The following is an 18,861-nucleotide window of genomic DNA, read 5'->3' as shown; positions in this document are numbered from 1 at the left end:
TAGGTTAGTTATTCAAGGAAAGGATTCATTTGAAAGGCTGGAGAATTGTTCAGTGAATCAGCCAGTAGACATTTATTAACAATTTACAATGTACCAAATAATTGTGCTAAGCAATGAGTGTGCAAAGGGGGAAAAAGCAAACAACAATAACTCCCCACAACTGTCCTTGCCTTTAAGAATACATTCTAAAAGGGGATACAACCTGTAAATAACTATTTAAGGAAAAGATGCAAGCAGAATTTATGGAAGGTAATTTCAGAGTGAAGGTATTAGCAAGAATAATCTCCCAGTAGGTTGAACTAAGTCTTGAAAGAAACTAGGAAAGTTAAGAAGCAGATGTAAGGAAGGAGAACATTCCAGGAATGGGTCCACTGGATTTTTTTTCTATGTAAAACCCTGGAGGCAAGAGATGGAGTGTTGTTAATTAGGAACAGTGAACAGACCAATGTAGCTAGGTCATAAAGTGTGTGAAATGGGAGTAAAATGGGAGAAGATGGAAAAAGAAGGAAATGCTTTGCTTGGAACAGATCTGGCAGCAGCTCCTAATCTGAACTTAGTAAAAGTTGTTGTTCATCCTTTATTCTTGAAGAGGACCAGTCACATCAGGAAGGTGATGGCTTGACTTGCAAGTGAATTGGATTTAAGTGAGGAAGGCTGCACAAAGTCATCAAGCCCCCTCTTTTCTCCAGCGTCATTTAGCGTCCAGTGTCAAGACATGGGTCAGAATGACTAGCAATGGCCCCAGATGTAGTAGGAGACCTTGGCGTTTTTAGGCTAAGGTCTTTCTAAGATCTCAGTTTGTCTGAAGCAACAGCCATTCAATGACTAAAGAATAGGCAAGAATTGAGGCAAAAAGATGGTCTAGCTTGAATCAATCTGGCAAGGAGAGACCCTCTGGGTTTCTGGCCAGAACAGAAACAATTGTGGTTTCTAGGAGCCTTTCCAAATCGGATCTACACCAGCCAGAAACCTAGAATTTGCTATGGCATCCAATTCAGACAGGATGGAATAAGTTGACTCCAAGGTAGGGATAAGGAAAGAAGGGTTGGCTGAAAATAAGAGAGAGGAAAATAAGAATGAGCAATGCCCAGTTTCTGAAATGTTTTCATATATAACCAGGTTTAACTACTAAGATTTAGGAGTTTCTCTTTTGTCTACTGTTTTCAACCTCACTCCCTTCTCCCAACCATCACCTCCACAACCATAAAAGATAAAAACCAAAGATGATGGTAATGGTGACATCAGGTTGTGTGGGTGATTTCTAAAAAGCAGGGCAAAAGATAAAGTTTGAGAAAACTTATGTCCTTTCCTGTAGATAAAACTGTGTGGCAGAAATTCTGGCTTCCAAGAGGAAGAATGCATTAAGAAACCTACAATGGAGCTACAGGAAAAGTTAAGTCTTAGAGTTTGTTAGTAGAAAAAAAAATTAGAGCCATGTTACACTATGTATGCATTGCTGTTACTTCATAATAGCTTGTCCCCAGGCAGAATTTCCTGGGAAGATTCATGTTTATATTAATAATTTATTCTTTTGTATATAAATATAGTTTTTAAAATATTGAGATTTTTTTCCAGTTAGCAAAATTGGGAGTAGGAGGGCAAAATAAATAAAACATTTTTACGGAAATGAAATATACACAATTTGTTTTCAAAACACTTTTGTGGGTGTGCATATGTATAGAGGAGACAGTTCTAAAAATGATGCATCATATGATATTAGAGAAATAAACTAAAAGACAGGTAATAATCTAATATCTAATAATAACCTATGCTTCTTTGTAAGAAAAAAGAATATAGTGTGACATTTGATCTAACCTCGTAATGGATCAATCTCTTCTTGTACTATCAAGGATTCTTTTAAATCAGGAGCAGCAGCTGTTAAAGAAAACATTTGTTAATGCTTTATATTTCAATAAATAATAGCAATCTTAATGAATTGTTTCATAACCATTATTGAAAAGTATAGCATGACTGCTGGCTGCTGTCTTCTCCCTGTCCAGTTCAGAAGGAATGATTATGTTAGTAATTGTTCTAGCCCTGTTTGGATTTCTTCCTTTGAAGACTGCCTGTTCATGTCCTTAGTCCATTTATCGATTGTGGGATTTTATAATAAATCTCATTTATTTAAGTCCTGTTCTTGGGTTTTCACCTCTTCCCCTCTCTTCAGCAGATGCTGGCTTACCACATAATCATCCATTTGGAGAGGATTTTTTTGGTGCCAAGTATAGGAAGGATGGAAGGAACTGATTTGAGTCTTTTCTCATTTTAAAACTCATAGAAGGAGCCCACATCCACGTAGCTTCAATGAATAGTGCCATTTTGATGACAGTTTCTTAGCCTGTTTAACAGGATGCAGGAATTTGATAGAGCAACAAACGATGCTCATTATCTAAACACAAAAAGAGAACTGGTCCTAGCATAGTGCTGTTTTTCTGTTGTTTATTCATTTTCAGTTGCGTCCAATTTTTCTTGCCAAAGTTTTCTTTTCCAAAAATTTGGAGATTTCTTGCCAAACATAATGGAATGGTTTGCCATTTCCTTCTTCAGCTCATTTTACAGATGAGTAAGTTGAGGCAAACAGGATAAAATGACCTGTCCAAGAGTCATACAGCAATACGTATCTGAGGCCAGATTGGACTCAGGGCTTCTTAATTTCAGGGCTGGCACTAAGTCCACTATACCACCTAATATATAAGAGGAATAAGGTATAAAAAGACATGGTAGGTGCTTAATAAATGTTTATTAACTAGAATATAATCTCTTTGAGGTCAGGGGCTGTCAATTTTTTTTTAATACTCTGCATCTAGTATAGTGTTTCACACAAAATAGATACTTAACAAAAGTCTATTGAATTGAAAAAAATGCTGTATGAATTCTAAGTGAGATATAGTACTTTTGAGTAGAATAATTGATGAAAGCTTGATGGAAAAATGTATTTGTCACAATAAAAAGAAACAATATTTTAAACAATAGAATGTATCTGTATTTCTCAGAGTATATTTAGATCCCCATCTAATTTCATTCAGATTCTGGGCATCTGAGTTTATTTTACTTTAGGGAAACAGATGCTATGATGATTGTTATGATAACCACTTTTGTGCAAATGTTGTGAGAGCATGGTGTAATAATAATATCCAGTAATAATATGATGCTTTATGATTTACAAAACACTTTATGTATATTTTGTCATTTGATCCTCCCAAGAAGTCTGTGAAATGAAAATGCTATGATTATGACTTTCTATTCCTAGTAATAAATTTCCCAGAAAAAAGAACCAATTTTTATTAAATTTAGTTCTACAGTAGGGCAATGCCCTCTTTTTTCTTCATTTATTTATTCAAGCTGAGTTGAAAAACTGATGACATCGACATCAGTTAAAATCCACTTTCTTAAAATTCCCAAGATCAGTTTGCACAGATGCTTTATATATATATATGTATATACATATATATTATATATATATATATATATATATATATATATATATATATATATATATATATATATATATATATATGTAATTGAAAAAAAATCAGACCCCAACAAAATGTACATGAAAGAATAATTTCAAGGTCCCTAAAGGTTTGACTGACTTTATGTGCTTAGCAATATATGTGACTAATAGATAGATAAACGTTTGTAGCAAGTTGCTTTTCTCTGACCTCTGCTTGGTCTTTTGTCTTGTAATCTGATTATTCTTATTCAGCTTTGGTGACTCTTCTTAGTTCTTCACTCCTGAATTCTGGCTTGGGTCCTGGCTATGTTCTCTGGCCAAGCTGATGATCTGTCGCTTTATTTCCCTCACTGACCTAAAATGGGTAGAACCCATCAGTCTGCAGCTTGCTTGTGGACTGTGGTTCTCCAGAACTTCTTGCAACAAGAGAATCCGCTAAGAACTTGTTTGCTGCCCAGATGGAGGCCTCTGCTGACCTATGCCGGCCATGATGAAATCTTCAAGAGTTGAATCAATAAACACTGTAGTGGAGCCATGTTCCGAATCATATCAATCACAAACTAAGGGATAATAGAGTCCACAAACTATAGGCAAAGTTATACCAAACTTTTATCACTGGTAGGGGTTGTAAGCCAAGAACTCACTGAGTCTGTTAAGATCACAGAATGTACATACCGGCCAATGTCATGTTTTGCTATAAGTCTGTGGGGTTAATTCCAAGGGTAAGAGAGGTGATCAGGTTCTTTTGCTCATTCTGGATGCTTAGCAACAAGTATTTTCCAAGTGAATAAATATAGCAAGCATTAGCTCCACGACACCAAAAGGTAAAAAGCACAACTCCTGTATATTTGGGTGTATTCATGGAAAGATGTGAATAGTTGTTGGGGATGAGTTATAGCTAGCTGGATCTTGGATGAGTAATAAATTCAAGAAGGGCAAATCCTATAAAGGTTCCCTTGGAAGTTGCTTCCAGATGATGAGCATGTTTCTCAACAAGCCTTCTCCATACTCATAAAAGCATCACTATCCATGAAAGAATTACAGGATGGGTTTTAACAGTGACATAAAAGGAGGCTGAATTGTTCTTGCTGACATCAAGAAAAGACTCTGCTTTCACATTTGTTCTCAGTCTGACTCTTGAGAAATTCTTGAAAATTTAAAAGCGTTAATTATCTAGGAAACATCTATGAGCTCATATCTGTCAAAATCAATTTTTTTGGCACTTGGATTTTTATTTAACTTTTCCTTTTGAGGTAATTGGGGTTAAGTGACTTACCCAGGGTGACATAGCTAGCAAGTATTTGAGACTCGGGTCCTCCTAACTCCAGGGTCAGTGTACTACCCATTGTGCCAACTAGCTGTCCCCCTCAGGAGTGTTTTTTTCAGGCAATTTGACTGGCACATTTTCAAGACCTTCAGTAGCCTTCCTTTGAAATATCTGCCTATTGTCCAAGAGAAACCAATCATGGACTAGTTCTCATTTTGAAGCCAGATGATTGATGGTCAGTGATATCAATCAATGAATGCCCACTCCTCATTTTCAGAATTTCCTTTCTACGAAGGAGAGGAAAAAGGGAGGAGATGACGACAAGAGTCTACTCAAAACTGCATATCTAGCTAAGAAATGTGGAGCAAAACAAAAACCCTATTATCTCTTTTTCCTTTTTTGTCTTCTGCAAAAAACTCCATTCTATCTGACTGACTTTGATAAAAGACATCCTGTCTCCTAACCTAGATGAAAAGACATCCTGGTTCCTCTTTATGTCTCTTTTATAATTTATACAGCCTTGTAGGCTGTTAGCCTGCTAAGCCCCAAATTTTCAGGATATAAAACTCTCCCCAAACTATTTCTAATTTACTAGACTCCCTTTAGAGACTAGCTTGTCAACTATGGAATAAGTAAATTATTTTGTGACTTTAAGAGAATCTGTTTGAATTCTTTCAAACTAGGAATCATGCTTTTCACATACTTCAATCATTAGGAGATGATAGTTATCTCAGGATGGGTAGTCTACACAGTTTGTATTCTAATAAATTCCCTGAGAAGCCACTGCTATATTATAATGGAAGAGTAGAGATTTTTCAGAAGTTACAAAAAAAAAAACCCCAAAACAAAACCTATGAAACTTTTAGCATGCAAACTTTTAAGGTTACATGCAGCAATGCTTCAAGGAGATCACTAGGTGATGCAGAAGATAGAGCAATGGGCTTTGAATTAAAATTTGAATTCAAACATCTACGTGCTGTGTGACTCTAGGTAAGTCACTTACTCCTATTTCCCTCAGTTTTTTATCTATAAAATAAAATGGAGAAGGAAATGGCAAACTACATGCGGACACACTGACCACTAACCTCTAAGGTTTTTTTTTCTCTAAACATGTAGCAGTTGCCAAAAGGGAACCAAACAAATGAAGCAAACAGAATGATAATTTATCTTAATGATTTCTTTAAAAGTGATTATCTTTTGGCTGTGTCCCCCCACCTCTCTTCCCCTTTCAGTATCCAGGACAACTCTGGGAAAATCCTCTTCATAAGGACTCAGAGGAAAGACAGATTAGTTGTGTATTGCTATCCCTGGCTCATATGGGATCCAACAATAAGACTAGTTTAATAGAATCGGATTGGAAAGAATTGGATAAAATGTGGGTATAGGTAACGAAAGCATAATCTAACCTAATTCGGCTTCGGCCTCAGCCTCAGCCTCATGTTCTGCTGCAGTTTCAAATTCTTCCCCTTCCATTCCTGGTTGCTCTGATTCCACCGTTGGCTCGGGCGACTCGTTTGCTTCAGCTTCCATTTCGGTCGCCTCGGGCTCTGGCTCCGCCTCAGGCTCCTGATCAGGCCCAGGCTCAGCCCCAGGCTCAGACTCAGGCTCACGCTCAGGCTCAGGCTCAGGCTCCTCCGGTATAAATCCTAGTTTAAGATTATTTAGAGGAAAGAAAAAAGGAGGGGAGAGGGTTATACTCGAGTAACTTCTGGTGTTGTTCAAATTAATCCACTTCTGAATTTGTGGGAAAAGGATTCTGGAATTAGTCATTTTCCTTAAAATTTTCCTTTTTATTTTATTTGTGTGTAGATTTCATGAAAGATGGTGGAAGTTATAGTGGCAACATGACTTTATTCAAGTTCTTCCTTTAATTTACATTAACTTGAGGGTTCTGAGCAAGTCATTTCATTAAGTGATATGGGACTGTTCTCTGATGAAAATAAGTAATAGGCATTGGGGTGCATTAGGAGAAAATGACTTTGGATTTTGAAATTTAAAACAAAGACCTTGGGCCAAATTATAGAATCTTAAATTTCCATAGTGCATAGATCACACACAATGCATATATAGGTATATACACATGGGCATATTATACATGCATGCACATGTGTATACATAGGCACACATGCTATATACATACAGGTACATGTGTGTGAACATGTGCACATATTATATGTACAATGCATATGTGTATGTGTGTACATACACACTAGATACAAGGCATGCCAGCATGTACACACATACATGCATGTGCAGTGTGTATATACATGCAACATACACATATATACATATGAATATGTATATACATATATTATATATGTACATGATATTTCCCCTCTTTCCTCCTTCTTTTAGAACAGTTATTAAACTTTTCCACTTGCTACCTCTTTTTGCCTTAGAAATATTTACATGACCCTGGTTATATAGGCATATAAAATAGGTATACAAATCACACATTTACTGATAACCAATCATCATTTCACAATTCTTACATTCAGTTATGAGACCCCATATGGAGTTGCAAACCAGTTTAAGAAGTGGGGTTATATAGAACATGAACTTGAAGGCAGGAAATATTTCAGCTTTGCTTTTGTAACACCCTGGCAATGATGACAGTGAATGGAAAATAGTAGATATTGCTGGATGAAAAATATGTCAAAAATAATTAAATAAAACTTATTTTGGATTTGTACCTTTTGCAAAATAAAAGCATGAAAAATTACAGTAAGGTATATAGAAATTAGGGTTGACCTCAGAGCTAAGGATCTCAGAGTAGGGAAGGGAAAGAAAAGAGAGGATAACATGATCTATAAATCACCTTCTATGTGCCAGGTATTTTATAAATATTACCTCGTTTGATCCTCACAAGAACCCTGTGAAAAAAATGCTAATAATTATCTTCCTTTTATAGCTGAGGAAATTTGAAACCAAGATTAAATGACTTGTCTGGGATCACATAGCTAGGAACTATCTAAGGCCAAATTTGATTTAGTCTTCCTGACTCCAGGCCCAGTGTTCTATCTACTGTACCACCAGCTGCCACTAATAGCCATCTAGTGTAATCTCTACTTGTCCTCCAACGTGAAACTTTTCAGAAGACACCACCTAATGGATTTTCCTCTTTTGCTTTCCTTCCTAGATTTCTGCTAAATTTCACATAGTATTGTGAATGGTAACAAAAAACAGCAACTACAATAATTTTCTGAGGATATACAACAAAAATTTTAAATATTTGCTTTTATTTAGATTTTTGCTAAATGCTTTGTTATAAAGCATTAGTTAGATTTTATCTCCTTGCAGTTTTTCATTATCAAAGATATGACAGTGGCAGAGGTTAACATGTGATACATATACAGACACTGTTCATGAGTTCATAGACTTTAGAGCTGAAAAGATCCATAGATATTATTTAATCTATTTTAAACATCAAGAGAGCAGAGAATTTCAGTGGCTTGTTTAAGGTTATTGGCCAACAAGTAGCTAAGTGAGATCTAATGAATAGTACCCAAGTCTCCTTTTCATTCCATAAGTGCGTGGAATTATGAGTTGGTAATGGAGAGTTGGTCTTGTTGTGGGAGATAGCTAGTTTTTAAAATTTTGTCTGCTCTATTCAATAGATCCCTTTCCCTAACTCCAGTACAAAGATGGGCAATATTTCATTTCAGATTAATGCAAATCCAATCTCATCTTTTTTTGTTTTTTTCTTTTACTTTTTCATTATAGTAATTTATTTTTCCAAATAAATATAAAGATAGTTTTCAACACTTACTTTTACAAAACCTCCCCAAGATAGCAAGCAATCTGTCAATCCAATCTTAATGGTATGCTATTACCTTCTCCATTTGAGCTCACCACATAAAGAAGGTAATAAAGTATTTTTGTCTAAAAGAATTTGACTTCTCAAGTGGCTCGGTATTGGAAGGGGATCTTAAATTTAACTCTCAGCTTGGGTGGCAGGCTCCCTTTGAATAAAAGAACTGATTTGCTAGTTTATCTGATATCAAATGACTGAAAATTGACTCTAACATTACAAAATCCAGCTGGGATGGTGATCCATGGTTGTAATTCTTGCTAACGAGAAGTCTGAGCTTGTGTTCAAAAGTTCTGAGATCCCAGTGTCCCCAAGAAGTCTGATACCTATAAGGTGAGTTTCTGAGAGAAGGACCATTAGGCTACCTAAGGAGAGATGAATGGAGAAAATCAAAGCTTTCTTGCCCATTAGCAATTGGAGTTGTGAGTGACCAGTTTGCTTCCAGCCTGGATAAGATAGGAAGACTCCATTAAAAAAAAGAAAACAAGATAAAATAAAACCCCATAAGATTATAGATTTAAAGCTAGAAAGGACTTTAAGGGTCATACAGTACAACTCCTTTTCATTTACCTCAGTTTATTCATCTATCTCAGTTTATTCATCTATAAAATGGGGTTCACACTAGCCACTTTCTCCTAGGATGTAGGAGGATCAATAGAGATAATTTTTATTAAGTACTTAATTAATACAGTTCCTGATATAAAGTAGTTGATAGAAAAATTCTAGTTATCATTATTAGTGTTATTTAAGGCACATGACCTATGGATTCCATAACCAATGATGACAAAAGAGATCTTTTAAATCTTTGAAGATTTCTGGCAGAGTATAGCTTGTTCTCACTTTCACTTTAGTTTATGACCTGATCAAATTTGTTTTACTCTGTCTTTACTCCAAAAGTCCTACTATTTATATTGAGAAAAGAATCATAGATCATGTTTGTAAAACACTGCATACACATTATTTCCTTACCTAAAAGCATCTTCCCGATGCAAATAATATCAGCCCTATTTTATTAATAAAGAAGTTTACAGTCAGAGAGGTGAAGGGATTTTTTACAGGATCACATAAACACTAAGCATAAGAGCCAGGATTCAAACTTCCCTGGATACAATGTATGAATTGTCTTTAGGTAACAAGTATAAAGGCAATATGAACCACACAGGTGGATACTAATCACAGGTCCCTCTTATTTCTTTTGAATTATTTGAAATGACAATACAAAATCATATTATCTTAAATAAGTCTACTTGCCTTCAATTTTCTCACTTTCTCTTTTCCTATTTTCATCTTCAAATGTAACTGTTGGTTCATCTGATCTTCTGAAATGAGAATTTTTCCAAAATGAACATCTTTGCATTTTCATGATTTCAAACTTCTGCATTTTGAGAAAATCTGAGACCCTCCCCAGCCTGATAATACTTGCTATCTCTTTCTTTATTATTTATTCCTTTATGTGGCTTGTACCCAAGATTATTTTAACTTCAGCATTTAATTTTGTCCTATAATGGAACCAGTAAATTTTTTGTTCTATTGGAAGGAGTATCATCACTTTAAGCTCTAAAGAAACTTTTGGAATTTAAACGATATGCACAGAGTGTGAACATTTACCCTACATCTATGAATCCATAATGTGACCAACCGTAGAGGGATCACTTTGGAATAGGGAGCACAGCTGTGGCTGGGCAGATTTTCCTTACAGAATGAGGGAGAGTCTCAGCTGGATTACTTGGGGAGCAAAGAGAGAGAAAAGGTGTAAGGTGAGCCTTGTTCTGCAACACTGGCTCAGGGATTGGGAGATATAATCCACAGTTTCTCTCTTCCCTATTTTCTCTTCCAATCTTATTTTGTGAGTTCATCTTCTAAGTGGAGAAAGCCATGATCCTGGGCTCACCATAGAGCTCACGGGGAATGAGAGCATACAAGCAGCCTATAGCATGGAGTCCACTCATTCTGGAACATCGTTCAGAACTGTTTCCCCAAAGTTATGAAAGTGTGCATATTTATTGGCTCAGCATGACCTCTACAATGTATATCTAGGACAAATTAAAGAAAGAAGAAAAGGATCTGGGAGAACAAAAACATTTATAGCAGCTCTTCTTTGGAGTGGCACAAAAGTAGAAATTAAGGTGATATCAATCAGCTAGGGAATGGGTAAAAAAATTACGCTATATGAATGTGATATAGCACAGAAAAATTGATGAAAAGGACAGCACAAATGGCACTAATGGAAGAAACCAAATCTTGTTGGAAGATAGATTGTTGGTGGGCACACCAACACATAAGGAGTAGCTCAAGATCGATCTTCCAATGGAAAGTAGCTTCATCTTTGCTCTATTTTCTCTTCCTCACCTCAGCCCCATCGCAAGATAAGGATGGTTTGAGCCTATAGGCCTTGGGGAAACAATTACCTTATTCCTGTGTTAATGATAGCATCCTATGGTATTTTGCAGCCATGAAAATATGAAATATCAAGTCATCTTTCCAAGTTGTGGATGTGGATGTGTTTTTGCCCCCATAATCAGTGTTAATCTAATCTTCTGAAGCCTAACATTGGAACAATAGCCTAATCCATGCGTGTTATGAGTTTTGTATAATAGTTAAGGACTTTGAGGAGAGTGAGAGTGTTTTCCTCTGATTTTCCCTGAAATGCTTTCTTCCTTTCTGGATCAAACTGGATTTAAAATCCACAGAAATCTGGGAGAGGCTCTGTATTTTTGCACCACAGACAGGGGTAGTGAAGTAGAAATAATTCAAAATGATTCTCAAGAGATGATAGATTTTCGATGTGAGTGTGTATTCCTTGGAAATTGGCATATATTAAAAATTAGGGCTTGGTTTATTTTGTTGATTGCCAGATTTAAGAAAGTGATGGAGAAAATGTTAGCAAATTAAATTTAAAAGTGTTGGACACACTTTGGAGGGGAAGAGCTGGTTGTTAAACATTTAGGGCCTATGCACCTTTTTTGTCTTTTTTTTTTCCCCCAGGCAATTGGGGTTAAGTGACTTGCCCAGGGTCAGACAGCTAGTAAATGTTAAGTGTCTGAGGCTGCATTTGAACTCAGGTCTCTCTTACTTCAGAACCAGTGCTCTATCTACTTCACCATCTAGCTGTCCCCTGCACCTTTCTTTCTAGCATGGTAAGGGTGGAAGGTAACTGCAGAGGAATTAGAGGCAGAGAGTATGCAGAATGACACCTTCTAGCTTGCCAACATGTTGAACATTGATTTCTTGATTTCGACTCATATTATTAGACTACAGACAGAACTTTGTTTCTCATCATTAGATAAAACTAAACTTTGCCAGAAACTGAATGATTATAGTATGAGCTAAAATATTAATTATCTGATGTCTCCTCAATGTTGTCGATTGAACCAATGGATTATTCTGTCATTATGTATCTATATCTACCTAGGAAACCCTATAAAATAATTGTTTCTATTTTTGTAACTGTTGATTTCCCTTTTCCTCTCCAAAGTCTTATTTTCCTTCCAGATCCTCTATAGTCCTTAAGACTCATATAACACCATCCTGTAATAGGTGTAATACTGCTCCCCAAATGAAAAAAAAATGGGATTTTAAGGTAAATAAACACCTTAGAACCCTTTCAGGCATCTTACCTCATGGGACAATGTCAATGGCTGGGACTTGGGCTCTCGCCCAAAAGGGCTACTAGACAAATAGGCTATCATTAATCATCAGATCTTCATTGTCTAAGTAACTCATAATAATACTAGAGACCAAAGTTAAAGTTGATAGGACATTTCATAGCTTTCAATCAGCATGCATAACTTTTGAGAATCTAGGGTAATTTTCATGTTAAGATGAACCATCAGAAGATATATGTGTATTCATAATATACATATATATACCTACACATATACATATATTCATATTATACACATATACACATACATACATATATATAATACATATTATACATAATATATATGAATCATTTCTTTCTACTTTTTGTTTTTCTAAATTGTAGATTTTGGTTTGCAATGTTATTTTAGGGATAGTTAAAGTAGTTTAAAAAATCCAATTTACTGTTTCTCCTACTAAGAATTTCTTGAGGGTTGATTGTTGAGTGAAAGAAATAACTGTGATGCTAACTGATAATATAGCCACAATTTCTACCTTAAAGATATGAAAAGTACTTAGAAAAGTTACAGTTTAAAAAAATTAATTAGGATTTCTGTTAATTAGTCAAAGGTATTTTGTATTATAAAAATCTCACCAATGGGAATTAGCAACATCAACTGAACAGTTATAATACATTATTAAATGTTTATTCAATATTTCTCTAAATATTAAATAGGCTTATTAATGCATTATACCAAACAGAGTTTACCTTTCAGATCGTTCAAGTAAACTAACTTCTTCTGCTTCTTTTTTTTTCCTTTCTAGTACTTTAGCAATAATATCCTCTTTGTTCTCTAGAAACAGCCTATTAAGTAAAAAATTTCCTGTAATATAATTTAAAAAATAATTTTACATTGGAATTTAAAATGGAACAAAAAAATTTAAATTTAAAAATGAATGTCAAAAACTATTATCACACAATAGTGATGTACAATGGGGAATTTTAATTTTCATTTTGAAATGAATATTTACCAACCTTGACTTTCTAAATCTCCTAATACAACGATGGTATCAGGAAGAATTCCTTTATTGCTTATGGCCGTCCAGAACTCTCGGATCAAAGGAACATTATCCATCACCCAACCTCCATTCTTCGGCGCACCAGGAAATCTATTTTGGTTTTTCCTCAGCAAGCTGCAGCAAAGTTATAAATTTGTATTACAATCATGACTTGAGATAGGAGAAATAAACATGGAATGTCACCATTGTACTATCTTTGAGGCTCTAGAGCTTTTTTCACTTTGTGTGTGTGTGTGTGTGTGTGTGTGTGTGTGTATGTCACAGCAGTCTGGTGTGAAGCCCTTCTCAAAGTAATGTTTTAAGTGAATTAAATAAAAATGCAAGGAGTTATGTGGAAATATATTTATAAAAGATTTTTTTTTCAAACCAAATTCTTGAACCACAGAATAAGAACATCTGATTTAAATAAAGTGTACAGGACCTATTGGGTGTTGGGAGCACTGTGCACCATCGGGGAAGGAGAAGGGAAATAAATTGAGGACTATACATGAATTCAATGGAGAAGTCCTCAGACTATACATGCATTCAGCCTCCCTGTTTTGTAAATAAAGAATAGGAAACATAAAGCTTAATTCTGTAACAACAGCAAATGCCAAAACCAAAACATATAGTCTGGGGATTTTGTATAGCATGGGGATGGGGAAGTGAAGAAGTAAAAAGGAGGAAGAAGAAAGAAAGTGAGATAAAATAGGTGAAAGAGACCTACAAATTTTCCTTTTTTTAAAATATCAGTTTCCTAAAGGCTTGCCACCTGACTAAGTAGTTTGATAGCTTAGCTGCCTTCCTTATCTGTTTTTTATATCAGAGTTCTGAAATCCAGTTAAATTTTTTATTAGAAATTGAGGCTTTAAACTTATACAGTGTGAATGCCTTATTCAGTGGGAGTTTGTAAAAAGATAATATATGCAAAGTTTTTTGTAAACCTTAAACTGCTACTAAAATGTGAGTCATTATTATTTTTAAAAGACAACTGTATAAAGAAAGGTACACTCTATTTCATTGCTACTCTGATGGACCCTCAAACTTGGTCCCTTGTTTACCTCTATGTGACAAACAACTGGTTAAAGGAGAGCCAGTGGATAGCTCTTTATCACTAGGAGCAGAAAATAATTTCATGTTCATGCTCTATCAATAATGAAGTAATTCAAGGCAAGAAGGCTTCTAAAAATTAGGCCATGTGACAGAAAACTGATGGGGCTTATTGGGAAGATTCATTTTCCCTGCCTCAGTTTGATGTGGGGGTACAGTTTTTAGAGATGTTGGAATAGTAATCCTCAGGCTACTGCCCTTGGGAATGATGTAGTCTCTTTAGGAATATAACTATTGGGAGTAATGTAGCACAACCTTGGAGAATGTGTGTGAGAGAAAGAGAATTGGCACTGATATTTTTATTCCACTAAACTATCCTTGAGGGATATCTGGTTTGCTATCCAAAAGTCTGGGCTGCTATCTCACTCCTGGGCTCAAACAATGAGTGCTTCTTAATTTCATGAAAGAAGAAAGGGGGTTATTGTTAGTCCCCATTAGCAATTTTCTCACTAATCATGGGAATCCCAGTCTCATTAGGTCATTTACCCTGCTCTGTTCTTTGTTCTGTACTCTCCAAATCCCTATAAATTTACCTGTTTGTCCCCTGCTCTTTGTTATCTTTCTCTCTTGGAATTTAGCTCACTTTAATTAGCATTACAATTATAATAAAAATCTGCCTCTTGACTTGCAGATTATCTAAGTTTATAAATTCTTTTGGGACACCTGTGGGACTGTGTCACTGTTTCAGAATACCAATATTCTGGGGTCCCCCTGAACTGCAAAAAGTTCATTTCCTAGAAACTCCAAAGAAACTTTAAAACCACCAAAAGTGACTGTAAATTGGATACAAGGAAGGGGAAGCCAAGGGCAGGAGGGGAAAGGGTAGTGTGGAATTGAGAAATGTACTCTCAAATAATTCTAAAAAAATTAAAGAAATTATTCTGATAAAACACTGTACTCCAAATTACTTTGTCCTTATTTATCTGCATAAATATTGTATCCTCTCCAATCAAATGTAAGTTCTTTATGGGATCCGCACATACTATGTACTTAATAAATGTTTACTTGGTTAAATTGAATATAACCTTAGAATGCTACAAGTTAGCTTCTCCTAACATAGCGTTGTAGATGACATCAGATTTCTTAAGAGGGTACAAGCTAACAGATTTATGACAGATACACATTCTTCTGCAAAGATTTTTTCTTCTTCTGAAATATTACTATCTGCTCTTAGCTATAGCTCTTGAACTATTGCAAAATTTTTTTCCTTAGATTAATATCAAGTAAAATGAGCACTTCCATATGCATATTAGAAGAGAGAGGATGGCTTTTAGTTAGACTTATAGTTAAAGATTTGTCTTAAATTCCCATACCTTAATTAATTTATTTAATGAACTAACAAACATTCCTAAATAATTCAAATAGATTTATTATAGTTATCCACCATTTGACAAAATAACTTTCATGGAAATTTCAATACTCAGATTTCAATTCATTTCAATATAACCTTTAAACAGCTACTGTGTGTAGAATAATGGGATAGTTAGCTAGGAAGTGCTTAACAATGATTTATTTCATACATTCATTCATTCATTCATAAACAATGTGAGAAATATAAATCTTAGATTTCACATTTATTTAAAGATAGGGTCCCTACACTGAACATAGGCTGGCCTAAAAGTATTTTATGAAGAACTCACATAGCGCAAGCACTTAACTCAGAAAAAATAATACAGGAACATGCTCAAGGTCTCTCAAGAACCTTGGAATTGATTTGTGATATGGGAGATGCTGGTACAGAACTACCCAGCGTGGTGTGCCCTCATCAGAAAATGCAAAATTGAAGTAGCTCAAAAGAAATGTGAAATGTGCAAATTGAGAGAATCTACCCCAAATGTTCATATGGACTGTGCTTGGTAGAATATTCTGAGCTCATACTGATCTCATCAGTCATAACTGGACACACTGTTGACTAACAGTGATATCATTTTGGTTTTCTTTGCTCTGAAAGAGTTGTTAGTCCTAAAGTTTCAACGTTTTTATTGTTGTTCAGTCATGTCTGACTCTTCATGTCCCCATTTGGGATTTGTTTTTTTTTTTTTGAGTAAAGATATTGGAGTGATTTCCCATTCCTTCCTCCAATTCATTTTACACATAAGGAAACTGAAGCAAACAGATTTTAAGTGACTTATTCAGCCACTGTGAGCTAATTAGCTAGCTAATAAGGCTGCATTTGAACTCATAAAGATGAATCTTCCTGCCTACCTATCCAATTGTCCTATCCTAGTTAGAGAAATCCCGCAGGGATATATACTGATATGTATATTATACTAATGTGAACTGCACATTATTAATTGTGGGTTTTTTAGATATTAGGAAGGGCTGTTACTGGTTACCACTGGATAATTTTAAATAATAATAACCTTATTCTCTTTAGGGAGACTTGTTTGTTTATAACCCAACTTCTCAAACTGTAGTTTGCAGCCCTAAAGGAGCTCTTGTAACTGAATGTAATTGGCAGTAAATGGTTGGGTTATATACTTATTTTATATACCTATATACTTGGGGTCACATAAAAATTTCTTGGGCAAAAAGGGGTTTCACTGGAAAAAGTTTAAGATTTTTAGAGTAAGGGTAATATCCAGGAAAAGCCTTTAGGGCTCAGTAATGGTAATTATATTGCCTGGGCTCCCTGGAAAGTTGGATGATGGATAGTTTGTTGTATAAATGAGATGGAATACTTATAAAGTGTTTGCCACAATCTCTTGTTTCTTGGCCAGGAACTCTACCTTCTGATAATTCTCAATAAAGAAGCTCCCCTCATCCTGCAGATTCTTAGGAAGGCCTCTACTAATTTACCTGCCACAAAAGCTACCTATTTTGATTAGTTAAGAGGATAATTTTTGAAAGCTAATTCACAGTGACTAAGGAAGGCCAATGTCTGATGTTACTGCTCTTAAAAGATAGGCTGTGGAAAGGTGCTGGTGTTGAATTGCAATATGAATTGGCCAATCTTGTTGGGCTTATAGTTTGCAACATCTGGAATTGGTTTCTAAACAACTTGAATTAAGCATATCGAAATTACAAAGAGGGATTGGTTTACTTGTGCCAGTGAAACCTTTTATGCCCAGGTAACTCAATCTGGGTCATAGGTTTATGAAGTCTTTTCTATTCCTTTCTTTCTTCCTTCCTTTCTCTTCCCTTCCCTTTTTCTCTTTTATTTTTTACATTTTGGTAACTGAATTTTAATATAAGCGATTTCCTGTTTAATTTATCTTATGCATTTAAAAACATTATACTAGAGGACCATGGGGCTTCACCAGACTGCCCAAAGTAGTCATGACACCAAAATGGTTTAAGCATCCTTGATCCAGTTTAATGGGACAAAGTCAGTCTTTCTCTGTCTCTGTCTTTCTGTCTCTCTCTGTCTCTCTCTCACTACCAGTTAGACTCAATCACGTTAAGGATTAAAAAGGCAAATAATTTAAAAGTTATTAAATTTCTATTACATAATTTGCTATCTAAGATATTCTGATTTATGGTTGTTCTCTGTATATGATGATTAACTCCCATTGATTGATCTTTCTAGATTATAAAGCAATCAACTTTTAACTGAGTCAAACTGAAGATATACTTTAGATTCATATTTTATAAAAATATTTAAATATATTCTGGAAGCAGCTAGTTATCTCATTGAATAAAGTGTCAGAATTGGAGTCAGGATGATTTGACTTCAAATCCAGTCTCAGACACTTAGCAGCTCTGAGACCCTAGCAAAGTCACTTAATAGTAATTTAATTTCATCTGTAAAATAGGGCTCAAATGAGATATTTGTATTTTTATTAAAGCTTTTTATTTTCAAAATACTTGCAAAAATAGTTTTCAACATTCACACTTGTAAAACCTTGTGTTCCAAATTTTTCCCTCTTTTTCCCCTACCCCCCTCCCTAGACAGCAAGTAATCCAATTTATGTTAAACATGTGCAATTCTTCTACATGTATTTCCACAATTATCTTGCTGTACAAGAAAAATCAGACCAAAAAAGAAAAAAAATGAGAAAGAAAACAAAATGCAAGCAAACAACAACAAAAAGGGTGAAAATACTATGTTGTGATCCACATTCAGTTTCCACTGTCCTCTCTCTGGGTGCAGATGGCTCTCTCCATCACAAGGTCATTGGAACTGGTCTGAGTCATCTCATCAAATGAGATATTTGTAAAGCATTTAGTACAGTGCCTGGCACATGATAAGCATTCTACAAATGTTAGCTTTCATTTTTATTATTACTATATTATTATTATAAATATTATACTGTTACTTCTGTTAAAATGCATGGTCTATAGTACTTACATCTTTATAGAGTTTTTCCAAAATATCAGCTTGTTGGTCATACTGAAGTTCAATTATAACTTCGTTAGCAAGTATCATGGATTCTTCAACCATTTCCTGGACATCTGGATGGTCTTCAGTTACCACTATGTCTGAAGATTCCGCTTCTTTTAAACATGAAATATGATTTTTTAAAAAGTTCATTAAATGTCACTATCATTGAATGACCATTTCAGTTAGATAAATGGTCAATGTGGCAGTAAAAACTGGTCATCAAATACTCAATTCTCAAAAGAATTATCACTTTG

The 18,861-nt window shown here is 35.1% G+C and overlaps 1 protein-coding gene across 1 annotated transcript in view; it reads right to left on the bottom strand.

The window, feature by feature from the left end:
- AK9 (adenylate kinase 9) overlaps nucleotides 1-18,861 on the bottom strand; it is a 117,233-nt gene that overhangs the window by 56,331 nt on the left and 42,041 nt on the right. The window contains 7 exon segments of the mRNA XM_074310124.1: nucleotides 1,816-1,875; nucleotides 6,128-6,367; nucleotides 9,784-9,851; nucleotides 12,884-12,998; nucleotides 13,151-13,297; nucleotides 13,299-13,308; nucleotides 18,575-18,720. Of these exon segments, the coding sequence (XP_074166225.1) occupies nucleotides 1,816-1,875; nucleotides 6,128-6,367; nucleotides 9,784-9,851; nucleotides 12,884-12,998; nucleotides 13,151-13,297; nucleotides 13,299-13,308; nucleotides 18,575-18,720 (786 nt within the window).

Source organism: Sminthopsis crassicaudata, chromosome 4 (genome assembly GCF_048593235.1).
Source record: "Sminthopsis crassicaudata isolate SCR6 chromosome 4, ASM4859323v1, whole genome shotgun sequence".
In the NCBI taxonomy this organism is placed as follows: domain Eukaryota; kingdom Metazoa; phylum Chordata; class Mammalia; order Dasyuromorphia; family Dasyuridae; genus Sminthopsis; species Sminthopsis crassicaudata.
This window is presented reverse-complemented; position numbering and strand designations above follow the sequence as displayed.